This window comes from Mobula birostris, chromosome 5, assembly GCF_030028105.1.
Source record: "Mobula birostris isolate sMobBir1 chromosome 5, sMobBir1.hap1, whole genome shotgun sequence".
Lineage (NCBI taxonomy): Eukaryota > Metazoa > Chordata > Chondrichthyes > Myliobatiformes > Myliobatidae > Mobula > Mobula birostris.
Window position 1 is genome coordinate 182,737,429 of NC_092374.1, and position 13,621 is coordinate 182,751,049.

At 49.6% G+C, this 13,621-nt stretch overlaps 2 protein-coding genes across 2 annotated transcripts in view; one reads left to right on the top strand and one right to left on the bottom strand.

The window, feature by feature from the left end:
• LOC140198436 (zinc-binding protein A33-like) overlaps window positions 1-5,364 on the bottom strand; it is a 35,020-nt gene extending 29,656 nt beyond the window's left edge. The window contains exon 1 of the mRNA XM_072259526.1: window positions 5,326-5,364. Within this exon, the coding sequence (XP_072115627.1) occupies window positions 5,326-5,364 (39 nt within the window). The remainder of the gene's footprint in view (window positions 1-5,325) is intronic.
• A 604-nt stretch (window positions 5,365-5,968) lies between these two features.
• Window positions 5,969-13,227, top strand: LOC140198113 (zinc finger and BTB domain-containing protein 43-like). The gene is made up of 4 exons (XM_072259036.1): window positions 5,969-6,047; window positions 7,378-7,596; window positions 9,545-10,132; window positions 11,400-13,227. The coding sequence occupies exons 2-4, from the start codon at window positions 7,555-7,557 to the stop codon at window positions 12,255-12,257; spliced, it is 1,488 nt and encodes a 495-aa protein (XP_072115137.1). The 5' UTR covers window positions 5,969-6,047; window positions 7,378-7,554; the 3' UTR covers window positions 12,258-13,227.
• Window positions 13,228-13,621: the final 394 nt, after the last annotated feature.

Here is a 13,621-nt window from a genome sequence, read left to right on the forward strand (position 1 = left end):
CAGAAGACTCTGGTTTTATCACATGAATCTGATGCTGTTGGAGTTCTCGATGGTCTAGTGCTCAGGAGGTGCCTGGAGTGAGGCAAGTGCTTACCTTCTCCAGGATTCTGGCTGAACAGTTTGGGTCTGTATTCTTTGATGTTTAGAAGAATAAGAGGTGACCTTATGCAACATACACAGTCCTGGAGGGGAGCTGACAGGGTAGATTCTGAAGTGTTTCCATTGGCTGGAGAGTCTCAGATGAAGAGGACATAGTTACAAGATAAGAGGCAATCAATTAAAAACACAGCTCTTTCCATTAAAAGCAACAGCCTCTCCTCTGTGGACTCTGTCTACACCACTTGCTGCCTGGGTAAGACAGCTGACAAAATCAAAGGCCCCACCAACACTGGGCATTCTCTCTTCTCCCCCATTCCCCATCAGCCAGAAGATAACAAAAGCCTGAAAATACAGGCTTGTACTACTACACTCCTAACTCCAAGCTCAAGGACAGCTTCTATCCCATTTTGAAATAGGGATTGCTGAACAAGTTTTGTGTTCTATTTTGCACAGAGAGCAATAGGTACCTGGAATGCACTTCCAGGAGTAGTGGTGGAGCCAAATGCGACAGAGGCATTTAAGTGGATCTTAAGTAGGCATATTGATATGCAGAGAATGGAGGCATATGGACATTATGTAGGCATAGAATGGAAGCATATGGACATTGTGTAGGCAGAGAATAGAGGCACATGAGCATTGTGCAGGCAGAGAATGTAGCTACATGGACATTGTGTAGGCAGAAAATGGAGACATTCAGACATTGTGTAGGCTGAATTGAAAGGTTTAGTTAGGTGTATAATTTTTTTAATAGGCATCCGTTAGTCTCGTGAGACCATGGATTTGTGCCTTGGAAGGTTTCCAGGGCGCAGGCCTGGGCAAGGTTGTATGGAAGACTGGCAGATGCCCATGCTGCAAGTCTCCCCTCTCCACGCCACCAATGTTGTCCAAGGGAAGGGCACTAGGGCCAATACAGCTTGGCACTGGTGTCGTCGCAGAACAATGTGTGATTAAGTGCCTTGCTCAAGGACACAATACGTTGCCTCAGCTTAGGCTTGAACTAGTGACCTTTAGATCACTAGACCGACACCTTAACCACTTGGCCACGCGCCAACACAAGTGCATAATTACTAGTTTAATTAGTTCAGCACTACACCGTTGACCCAAAGGCCTGTTCCTGTGCTGTTCCTATGTTCTAAGACATTTGAGTAGATATTTTGTTTGTTAACGATGAACTTTTGAACTCACAACCTACTTTGTTATGGCCTTACACCTTATTGTCTGACTGCATTGCACTGTTTCTGTGGCACTTTATTTTGCAATGCATTATTCTTTTTTCTTGTACTACTTCAATGCAATATTGGAATGAAATGATCTGTACAGATAGCGTATAAAACAGTTCGTTATTCTACCTTGGTACCTGTGACAATAATAAACCAATTCCATTTCCAGAACCGAAGTCTGTAAGGACTTCTTAAAGAAGTGCTTTAGTGTCTGAACCATGGAGAAAGTCTCCGCTTCATAGTGTTGTCCAACATCGAAACAGAATCTCATCCATCTTAATCATCTATGCCAAACTCATTCACATGCACTTCATCTTTTTCTGTCCAAATGCCTTTTAAATGTTGTACATATCATGCCCTCCGGCCGCTCATTCCTGACAATCAGCATATTCTGTGTGAAAGATATACCCTTCAATCTTCTCCCCTCTCACCTTAAACCTGTGCCCTCTAGTTTTAAACTCCTTCAAACCCAGTCTATCCAAACTCCTTTTGCAACTAAATTCTAGGCAACAGCCTGGTGAATTTCTTCCGGAGTCTTTCTAACATTACTACATCCTTCCAGAATGCTTCAAGTGGAGCCTGACCAATGTTTTGTACAGATACAGCATGATGTCCTGACTCTTGTGCTCAGTACCTCGATCTACGAAGGCAAGCATGATAGAGCAGGGCTCATTGGTGAGGCATCAGGGCAGGCACACTGCACCGATCAGATTCTGCAGCCATGTCCTAGATCTCTGATGTCTGGCTTCAACAACCCTTTGCATAAAGTATGACTCCCAGTGATGGCCAAAATTAACATAGAAACACAGAAAATAGGTGCAGGAGTAGGCCATTCGGCCCTTTGAGCCTGCACCGCCATTTATTATGATCATAGCTGATCATCCAACTCAGAACCCCGCCCCAGCCTTCCCTCCATACCCCCTGATCCCCGTAGCCACAAGGGCCATATCTAACTCCCTCTTAAATATAGCCAATGTACTGGCCTCAACTGCTTCCTGTGGCAGAGAATTCCACAGATTCACCACTCTCTGGGTGAAGAAGTTTTTCCTAATCTCGGTCCTAAAAGGCTTCCCCTTTATCCTCAAACTGTGACCCCTTGTTCTGGACTTCCCCAACATCGGGAACAATCTTCCTGCATCTAGCCTGTCCAATCCCTTTAGGATTTTATACGTTTCAATCAGATCCCCCCTCAATCTTCTAAATTCCAACAAGTACAAGCCCAGTTCATCCAGTCTTTCTTCATATGAAAGTCCTGCCATCCCAGGAATCAATTTGGTGAACCTTCTTTGTATTCCCTCTATGGCAAGGATGTCTTTCCTCAGATTAGGGGACCAAAACTGCACACAATACTCCAGGTGTGGTCTCACCAAGGCCTTGTACAACTGCAGTAGTACCTCCCTGCTCCTGTACTCAAATCCTCTCGCTATAAGTGCCAGCATACCATTCGCCTTTTTCACCGCCTGCTGTACTTGCATGCCCACTTTCAATGACTGGTGTATAATGACACCCAGGTCTCGTTACACCTCCCCTTTTCCTAATCGGCCACCATTCAGATAATAATCTGTTTTCCTATTTTTGCTACCAAACTGGATAACTTCACATTTATCCACATTAAATTGCATCTGCCATGAATTTGCCCACTCACCCAACCTATCCAAGTCACCCTGCATCCTCTTAGCATCCTCCTCACAGCTAACACTGCCACCCAGCTTCGTGTCATCCGCAAACTTGGAGATGCTGCATTTAATTCCCTCATCCAAGTCATTAATATATATTGTAAACAACTGGGGTCCCAGCACTGAGCCTTGCGGTACCCCACTAGTCACCGCCTGCCATTCTGAAAAGGTCCCCTTTATTCCCACTCTTTGCTTCCTGTCTGCTAACCAATTCTCCATCCACATCAATACCTTACCCCCAATATTGTGTGCTTTAAGTTTGCACACTAATCTCCTGTGTGGGACCTTGTCAAAAGCCTTTTGAAAATCCAAATATACCACATCCACTGGTTCTCCCCTATCCACTCTACTAGTTACATCCCCAAAAAATTCAATGAGATTCGTCAGACATGATTTTCCCTTCACAAATCCATGCTGACTTTGTCCGATGATTTCACCGCTTTCCAAATGTGCTGTTATCACATCTTTGATAACTGACTCCAGCAGTTTCCCCACCACCGACGTTAGGCTAACCGGTCTATAATTCCCCGGTTTCTCTCTCCCTCCTTTTTTAAAAAGTGGGGTTACATTAGCCACCCTCCAATCCTCAGGAACTAGTCCAGAATCTAACAAGTTTTGAAAAATTATCGCTAATGCATCCACTATTTCTTGGGCTACTTCCTTAAGCACTCTAGGATGCAGACCATCTGGCCCTGGGGATTTATCTGCCTTCAATCCCTTCAATTTACCTAACACCACTTCCCTACTAACATGTATTTCGCTCAGTTCCTCCATCTCACTGGACCCTCTGTCCCCTACTATTTCTGGAAGATTATTTATGTCCTCCTTAGTGAAGACAGAACGAAAGTAATTATTCAATTGGTCTGCCATGTCCTTGCTCCCCATAATCAATTCACCTGTTTCTGTCTGTAGGGGACCTACATTTGTCTTTACCAGTCTTTTCCTTTTTACATACCTATAAAAGCTTTTACAGTCAGTTTTTATGTTCCCTGCCAGTTTTCTCTCATAATCTTTTTTCCCCTTCCTAATTAAGCCCTTTGTCCTCCTCTGCTGAACTCTGAATTTCTCCCAATCCTCAGGTGAGCCACTTTCTCTGGCTAATTTGTATGCTGCTTCTTTGGAATTGATACTATCCCTAATTTCTCTTGTCAGCCACGGGTGCACTACCTTCCTTGATTTATTCTTTTGCCAAACTGGGATGAACAATTGTTGTAGTTCATCCATGCAACCTTTAAATGCTTGCCATTGCATATCCACCGTCAATCCTTTAAGTGTCATTTGCCAGTCTATCTTAGCTAATTCACGTCTCATACCTTCAAAGTTGCCCCTCTTTAAGTTCAGAAAATTAACTCCCTAAGGGGGCAGAGGAGGCTGCAGCTGCTGGAAACTGGAGCAACGAACAATCCTCTGAAGGAGCTTGGTGGTATGAGCAGTGTCTTTAGGCGGAAAGGGAACTGTCAATGTTTCAGGACAAAACCCTGCATCAGGACTGGTAGATAATTCCCACTGGTGAGTTTTACGAGGGCTCCTTGGCTGCACAGTTAGTGACATATTTGAATAACATCAGTCAATCCACTGCACTTTGTAATTCAATTTATTATCCAGTTGAGACTGTAAAAAATGGCCCTGGCAGAAACTAGAGCATCAGTGGGCAGATCTTCATTATCTTCATATGTACATCGAAACATTCAGTAAAATGCGGCATTTGTGTTAATGACCAATACAGTCCGAGTATGTGCTGTGTTGTCATGCTTCTGGCACCGATGCCCACAACTTACAAACCTTAACCTGAACATCCTTGAAATGTGGGAGGAAACTGGGGCAGCCTGAGAAACCCACATGGTCACGGGGAGAACACAAAACTCCTCACAGACAATGGCAGGAATTGAATCCGGTTTGCTTGCATTATACTAATCACAGTGCTAGTGCTTGCTGCCAGCGGAAAGGTTGGTGCAATGATTTACAAATAACTTGATTAAAAAATTAATTTTTGGGGGCTCTACATGCCGAGTTATCCCATTACCCAGTGCTCCTGGTGTCTCTGCTCCAGGAGCTGCCAGTATCAGCTGATCTTCTACCCATTTCTGGTGTTGCCCAGCGCTTATGGCTCTGTCTGACACTCCTAGTGGTCACATCCGGGTCTGTCTATCTGGGTGACTGGGAATTTTGGTGTTGTGTGCCCAAATCTTTGAGCTCCTAGAGCCCACCACTTCCAGATTCTGTCACTTCCACAGCATGCCATTCCTGGTGTCCATCACTCCCAGAGTCTGCCACTGTTGGTGTCTAACATTCCCAGCGTCCTCAACTCCCAAACACGGTGATCTCCTTACCCCAGACTTCCACTGCCCATACTTCTGGTGTCCACCCATCCCAGTACATTGGACTCCAAGGCAATTCACACTGCCTGTCACTTGTGGTTATGTGGGCTCCCAGTGCCTTCTGCTCCAAGTCCGGGAATCCCCAGTGCTGAGAGTTTTCCTTACCCCTCCCAATGTCCTGGTGAGCAGGATTCCCAAAGCTCAGACAGGGTCTCAGAGAGCCCCAGTGTTGGGGCCTCTGTTATCTATTGCTTATGGAGCCCAGCAGTCTAGATCTCGACCTGTCCCTCTCAGTGCCCTGGGATTCTTGGATGCGTAGACTCCCAGTGTCTGCCGCTCCTGGAGTCTCAGTGCCTGGACCTCCCGCTCATATCCAGGACCCTTGGTTTCCGGGACTCCTAGTGCTGGAGGCTGCTGTCATCCGACGTTCCCAGTACCCGGGATTCCCGGAGCCCAGTCTGGGTCTCCGATTCCAGGGGCTCCTAGTAACCGTTACTTGGCCCCGCACACCGTCCCGTGGATTGGATCCCCTCCCGTGACTCCTGCAGTTCGCTCTCCGGAACGGGACCCCCGCGGACCCGGACCTCGCCTCGCCAGGTTCTCCGGACACTCGGACCACCCGGATCTACTGCCGCTCTCCCGCTCGGTGCCGGCTGGGGGCGCTGCCCTGTCCTCCCGCTGCCCTAATTCGGAGCGGGAGCCTCGGCCGCCGCCAGGCGCAGCCTCCGCCTGCCGTGAGTATCTCAGGGCTCGCCGCCCCCTACCGCGAGTACCGCCCCGCCCGGTCCCTCCATCTCCCGCCGCCTCCTGAGGCCTGGACTGAAGCCTCGGTCTCTGGTAGCAGCCCTTGCCCGAGTTGTAGCACCGTGTGTGGGCCTGAGACCGGGCTGCTGGTCGCGGCTTAACAGGCCCGGTCCTCCGCTCCCCTTCCCCGGGCACTGCCGGAAGGAATCACCGTGGGCCAGAGCGACTCTCTAGGGGCTGAGGATGACAGAGGCCGGGAGAGAGATGGAGGGATGATTAGGTTTAGTCGTGCTGTGCATGGATGTGTGCGTGTGCTACACGGTTGTTGTGGTGGTGGTGGTGGTGGTGGTGCTGCTGCTGCTGGGGGGTGGGGGGCGTGTGGTCTGCATGCATTTGTGAACCCATATGTTTGTAATGCCTGTGTAGAAATACAGACGCTGGTGTGAAGGACAATGTGTATGGTAAAGGAAGTGTATGTGTGTGCACACGTTTACTTACAAGTATATAGTGTGTCTGCATATTCAGGTTTGTCTGTGTAAATAAATATGTATGTACTACACGTGTTAATGTGTATGTGTGCAAATGTATATGTTAATGTCTACATTCGTGTGTATACACTGTAATTAAATGAGTGTCTGCCTAAGTAAGTGCTTACCTCTCAAATCACAGCACTATTATCAGCTGCCTTATAGACAGGAATCAAACTTGGGTCGTTTAAATACAGAAAGATAGAATTCAAGAGGGAATTATGGGTTGGAATCTAATCAAATGATTCTGTGGGTTATCAAATGAATACTAGATAGCTGGGAGTATCCCTTAGACTAGTCAGGAAGTTTAGTGGATTTACCTAACCCGTGACTCAGTCCCAGGTGTATAATTTATTTGAGTGTTGCAGGATGTCTATACGTGGAGTAACAGTTGCCAGAGAGTGAGTTACAGGCTGGAATCAAATCAATGTGTTCGGATGGTTTGTATATGGAATAATAGTCACCCGGGACTGGATCACTGGTTATAATTTAATGGGGAGGTTCAGTGTGTTTAAATATGGAATAACAGTTACCTGGGAGTGAGTTTAGGCTGGAATTGAGTTGAAAAGTTCAGATGTTCTTAAAGTGTAAAGGATCTGGAGAAATGAATATTTAATACACATACAACTATTTAATTAATCCAATATCTAAAGAGATGGGAACCTTGAACACTTTCAGCTGGTGTTTTCCCTTAAGTTATGTAGGGAAGGAGTTAGGTTTTAGTTTGGGCTCTAGGCTTATGTTGAAGGTGAGTGCTAGATTGTTGGATTAATTATCTCTCTTTTGTTTTCAGTGTGTGGCTCTGTGGACAAGACTAACCAAGCCTGCTTAGGTGGAGATGGGGTCGCCTTGACTGGAAACCATTTGCAAACCCAAGTACCTTCACAGAAGAATTTCCTGCCCAATATTCAGCACCACAAACGGGCTTGTTGCCTGATTGCTGTTTGTGGGATCTCAGCTGTACGTAGAAATGGTGTCTTTGCTACCTTCCAGAGGTGTATACATTTCAGAGGTACTTGGGAGGCCAGGGAGATGCTGGAGAAGCTTTGTTCTTTATACTTTACATAACAAGATGAAGCCCAGACTTAATCTCTATGTACAATCTCAAGAGTGGATAAGACCAGAAACAGTATTTTACCCTAAGCGAGTCTGCCAACTCATTAGGATAAAATATTGTTCCTTGTCTTATATTCTGGACATCTTGTCTGGGACCTCATTCTCAAAGGAAACAGTGCAAATATGTATTGTTGTAAATTCTGTTGTCTGTATTACTGTCTATGTACCTTCACTACAGTCTGCGCACTGTTACATATTCCCTTCTATTGATGCTCTCTGAACAGCGGAGTTTCTCCAGCATTTTGCATGTGATGCTCGAGGCATCAGTCATTAATTCTAAATCGGCTACTATTTTGTAGGCACTGTAAGTACTTGCCCAAGCAACAGGAGCTGCTATATGGAGCTGGTTATTCTCAGCAGTGGCTCACCTAATTCCCCATAAACCGCCACACTATCAACAAAGCAGATAAATCCTCTTGTGTTCCTGCATGGATCCAGATCTGGTGTTCCTGTAGCAGTACAGCCTACTGATTGGCATTTGGTAGTGTCGGTGGAGCGGGCGGCTCCCTGCTGCCTTCGTGCTGATCCCAACCTCGTCACCAAGCCTGCAGACAAGGATGTCTTCATTTTGGGACTGCGATTGATGTATGTTTGTTACTTAGGGGATCAGCGGATAGGGAGCAGTGGTGGGAGGGACTAAGGGACAGAGGAAAGGATCCACCGTGCTTCAGTGGACTGAGGTCCTCTCCTGTTCCCACTGGAGATGGGAAAGGGGAATGAATCCACTCATTAGGAACCCAAATGTGATGCTGGCTTTAAACTTTAATCACTGGTACGTGGTTGCACGAGAGAGCGTATGGAGGATATTCAGCAGGATGTTGCTGGGACCAGAGGACTTCAGTCCTGTGAGGAGAGAATAGGCTGAGCTTGTTTTCCCAGGAGCAAAGGAAGCTGGAGGGTGATCTGGTAAAAGCATTTAAGATTATGAGAAGCATTGATGCAGTAGGATAGAATCTCTTTCAAGTGGTGGGTTTATTAAAAGCAGGAGGATGTAGGAGAAGGGAGTTGATATCTGGCATGCACTACCAGAGGAGGTCATGGAATAATGCAGCTTGGAAACAGGCCCTTCAGCCCACCTTGTCCATACTGACAAAGTTTACTACCTGAGTGTGTCCCCTTTGTTTTTGGCTCTAATCCTTCTAAACCCTTCCTGTCTCTGTACCTGTCCAAATGACTTTTAAAAATGATAATTATTTAAGTTTATTGATGTCATGGATGTAGATCTGCAGGGTACAAATATTTGTAAAATTAACTTATTTTCAGTAGCAGTGCTATATGTTGCTAGATGAGGTGAAATGTAAATTAACATTATTTGTACATAACGTGCACGTGCGTAGCTGTACCTGGGAGTGGTGCAGTCAGACATCGTTCCTACACTTAAGAGGTACTTAAACAGACTCTTCGGCTAGGCACAGAAGGATGCGGACCTCATGGGGGTGAGTGAGGTCAGTGTAGCTGAGGAGACCAGCATGGCTGCAATGGGCCAAAAGGCCTGTTTCTGTACTATACCACAGCGCTGCTGGAGCTCAGCAGACCGAATGGACATGGGACATTCGACATCTCAGGTCCAGGCCCTTCACCTGGCTGGCAGTCTCCCCTCTGCTCTTCAGTTCAGGTGAAGGGTCTTGATTGGAAATGCTGACTGCCCTCTTCCCTCCCCCGATGCTGCCTGACCTGCTGAGTCCTTCAATGCTTTACTCATTACTCCAGATTCTGGCATCTGCAGCCTCCCCTGACACTGGGCTGGTGTGGGGCTCAGGGTGGGGATCTCTCCTCCTCATTTCCTCATGCTAAGTTATGTCCTGTGTCTTTTCTCCCCTCTACCACCCCATTCGGACTCGCAGCAGCCAGGAGCCATGGAGGCAGGAAGCAATGTGCTGTACGTAGAGTTTCCCAACTTCGGTAACAACCTGCTGGAGAGCCTGAACCAGCAGCGGATGGAGGGCAAGTTCTGCGACATCTCCATCCACGTGCAGGGCAAGGTGTTCAAGGCTCACCGGGCGGTGCTGGCCGCCTCCTCGCCCTACTTCCACGACCAGGTGCTGTTCCGCAATGCCAGCCGCCTGGTGCTGCCGGGAGTGATGGACTCGCGAGCCTTTGAGAGCATCCTGGCTTCCTGCTACGCCGGCCGGCTGGCAGTGCTGCCGGCCGACATCGTCAGCTACCTGACGGTGGGGAGCTTCCTGCAGATGTGGCACGTGGTGGACAAGTGCACGGAGCTGCTGCGGGAGAGCCAGCCGCCGACGCCTGCCCCCACCCCCAGCTGCCAGCGCCCCTGCCGCCCCGCCGACAGCCAGTCGCCCAGCAGCAGCAACTACTTCAGCCCCCGGGAGGCGGCAGAGGCCAGGCCCGAGGCTGAGGAGGTGACCATTAAGGTGGACGAGGGGGCGGAGGGAGGGGAGGAGGAGGAGGAAGATGAGGACGAGGAGGAGGTAGGTGGTACGGGGAACAGAGAGGGGACCTATGGCACGCCGTCTGTTCCAAAGTAAACCAGCTGCATATGATCCCTATCCTTCCTTACCTGGTGTATTCCTGTGTGTCTGTCTAATAAATGCCTCTGCCACATCTGCTTCCACTGCCACCTCTAGCAGTACATTCCACGCACCCGCCTCCCTCTGTGTATAAACCTGCTCCGCACATCTCCTTTGAACCCCTCCCTCCCCCACCTTAATCCTATGCTCCCTAGTGCCTGATATCTACTGTAGGAAAAAGAGTCTAACCATGTCCCTCATCTCAGCCTCTTGTAATTTTATAAACTTCCTATTACATCTCCCCTCAGGTTCCAATGCTTTAGAGAAAACAATCCAGTTTGTTGGACCTCTCTTTCTAGCTTACAATGCAGTCAGCATCCTGGTAAACCTCCTAGAACACAATGTAGGCAGCATCTTGGAAAAACCTCTTTCTGGCACACGATGGAGGCTGCATCTTGGTAATCCTTTTCTGCACCTTTCCACAGACTCCATATCCTTCGTATAATGGGGCAAACCAGAATTACAGTCAGAAATCCCAAGTGCATCCTAACCAAGGTTTTGTACGACTTCCTGACTCTTATACTTTAAGCCCCTAGTGATGAAGGCAAGCATGCCATTTGGCTTCTTTACCACTCTGTCTACTTGTGCCACCATTTTCAGGGAAATATGGATTTGGACAGCAAGATTCCTCAGTACAACAATGCTGTGCAGCATCCTGCCATCAACTGTATAATTTCCCCTTATATTTGACCTCCCAGCGTTCAACAGTTCACTGTTGCCTGGATTAAACCCCATCTGCTATTTCTCCACACATAACAGTTCTATATCCTTTCACGACCTTTATCACTGCCCACAGCTCCACTCATTTTTGTGTCATCTGCGGACATGCTAATCAATCCGTCTACATTTTGCCCAAGACACAAACAACAGAGCACTGATCTCCGCAGAACACTAGTCGCGGATCTCCAGTCAGAATAACAGGCTTGTTAATTTTGCACTCAACCTTCTTGATCCTTGTGCTCAAACTTTTCAACTCTTGTGCTTAAATTTTCTGATCATAGCACTCCAACCTCTGTGCTCTCTGTTGCTAATTGTGCTCTTGCTTGTATAATTTTGTACTGTTTACGTTCTTTGTGTGACTGTTGTCGCTGATGTGAAAGGTCTGTGATGCTGCTGCAAGTTGAGTTTCTCGTTGGCATGACTTGACTTTGACTTCCTTACACCGCAGGTGGAGGATGAAGAGGAGGAGGAGGATGAGGCGGACAAGGCCAAGGAGCTGGAGCAGAAGGTCACCAGCAACCAGGGGGCGGAGGGGACGGGGGAAGGAGGCTTGGCTGACAGCCTCTTCCAGCCACCGGCGTACACCCCGGCGGGCCCAGCGCAAGCACCGCCCTCGCGCTGGGTCCTGGTCAAGAAGGAGAAGCCGGAGGAGGACCTGGTGCTGACCTGTGAGGAGGATGAGCACCATTTTGTGAAGACGGCGGGCTGCCGGCGGGCCGAGCCCCAGCCGCTCAGCATCAGCGACGTCTGCACCCTGGCCGGGCCCGAGCTGCTGGCGGCCGCCGAGGAGCCGTCCTTCGAGGAGCCAGGCGACCTGTGCGGCTCCTCTGAGGAGTTCACCTACGAAGGAACGGACGGGGGCAGCCCCCGGGGCGGAGGAGGAGACGGAGGCGGTGGCGGCGGAGGAGGAGGAGGTGGCGGTGGTGGCTGCTGCCCGCGGCCGGGCGCCGGGGGCCCACCCGGGGGCTGCTGGCCGCAGGGCGACACTCGGCACGGTGCGGCTGGGGGCGGAGCGGGAGCGGGGGCCGGTGGCAAGATGTTCGCCTGTCACTGCGGCAAGGCGTTCACCCACCGGAGCCAACGGGACCGGCACATCAACATGCACCTCAACCTGCGGCCCTTCGGCTGCACCATCTGCGGCAAGAAGTTCAAGATGAAGCACCACCTGGTGGAGCACATGAAGATCCACACCGGCCTCAAGCCCTTCGAGTGCCACGTCTGCGGCAAGAAGTTCATGTGGCGGGACAGTTTCCTGCGGCACCGGGCCGCCTGTGAGAAGCTACAGCGGGCCACTGCCCTCCCGTAAAAATGGGACACCACCCCTCCCCTCACCTGAAAGGGATCTCCCTCCCACCATGAGAGGGGTACTTCCCTTCCCTCCCACTCTGCCCCACTCCATCCAGTCATTGAAAAGGAGACCCCCTCCCCATTTCTTCCCAACCTCTCCCCTCCCCAGGGAGGGTGATCCTCCCCTCCGCTCCCCTGAAAGGTGGCCCCCTCACCTCACCACTCCCCTCCTTGTCCGCTGGGCGTCGCGAGGAGGGGGTGGGGAGTTGGGTGTTGTTTGAGCTGGCTCAGCCCCCCCCCCCCATCCCTCTCCCCCAGGATGGCCAGTTCCCTTGGTTTCCTGGTGACGGTCGGCATGCCGACACTCCTACCTGTCTGGATCGGGGGCTGGCCTGGGTGTGGGCACGAGAGGTTGCTGTATAGAGAGGCAACAGAAACAGCAGACTGAAGATTCAGCAGGTCAGGCAGCAGCTGTAGAAGCCCCGAGGGGCAGCTGCTGTTGTGGGTCGAGACCCTTCTTTGGGACTTCCCTCCACTTGAATTGCCGACCGCCTCTCGGCCCTTCACAGATGCTGCCTGACCTGCTGAGACTGGACAGCTTGTTTTATTTTTGTTGGTGGCGTAGGTGTCGATCCAGTCACTGCCACAGTACATTTTGGATTCGGAGTGGAGGATGTCAATGCTGTGGTTTCACTAGTTGCTCCCCCAAAATGTTGGGCATTTGGAGAGAGTGAAGGAAGCCCCTCGAACCATCTCCCGTTATCATTAAAGACCACTTTCAGGGGTAAAAGCATTATGGGATTGACTGGGCAGCTCTTTCAAGGAGCTGACACAGCTGGAATGGGCCAAATGGCCTCCCTGGCTGCTGTGTGATTCTGTGATTATGAGCTACTCATGGAAAAGCTGATTTGGAATGTAGTTTTAACGCACAAAATGCTGGAGGAACTTAGCAGGTCAGGCAGCATCTACGGAGAGGAATAAAGGGTCAATGGTTTGAGCCAAGCCCTTTCATTAGCACTGGAAAGGAAGGGGTAAGACACCTGAATAAAGTGGGGGGAAGGGGAAGGAGTACAAGCTGGAAGGTGATAGCTGAAGACATGGCCCATTCTATCAGATTCCTTCTTTTCCGGTAGTTTACCTTTCTACCTATCACCTCCCACCTTCTTGAGTCATCCCCCTCCCTCACTCCCCTACCTTCCCTCTCACCTGGCTTCACTTATCACCTTCCAGCTTATACTCCTTCCCCTCCCTTCTCATTCTGGGTTCTGCCCCTTCCTGTCCAGTACTGACAAAGGGTCTCGGCCCAACACACCAACTTTTTATTCCCCTCCACAGATGCTGCCTGCTTTGCTGTGTTCCTCAAATATCTTGTGTGTGTGTGTG

Coding starts and splice junctions, on each gene's coding strand:
- LOC140198113 (XM_072259036.1), top strand. CDS start 7,555: ATGGTGTCTTTGCTACCTTCCAGAGGTGTATACATTTCAGAG. Junction 7,597..9,544: donor GAGGTGTATACATTTCAGAG/GTACTTGGGAGG, acceptor TCGGACTCGCAG/CAGCCAGGAGCCATGGAGGC. Junction 10,133..11,399: donor AAGATGAGGACGAGGAGGAG/GTAGGTGGTACG, acceptor CTTACACCGCAG/GTGGAGGATGAAGAGGAGGA.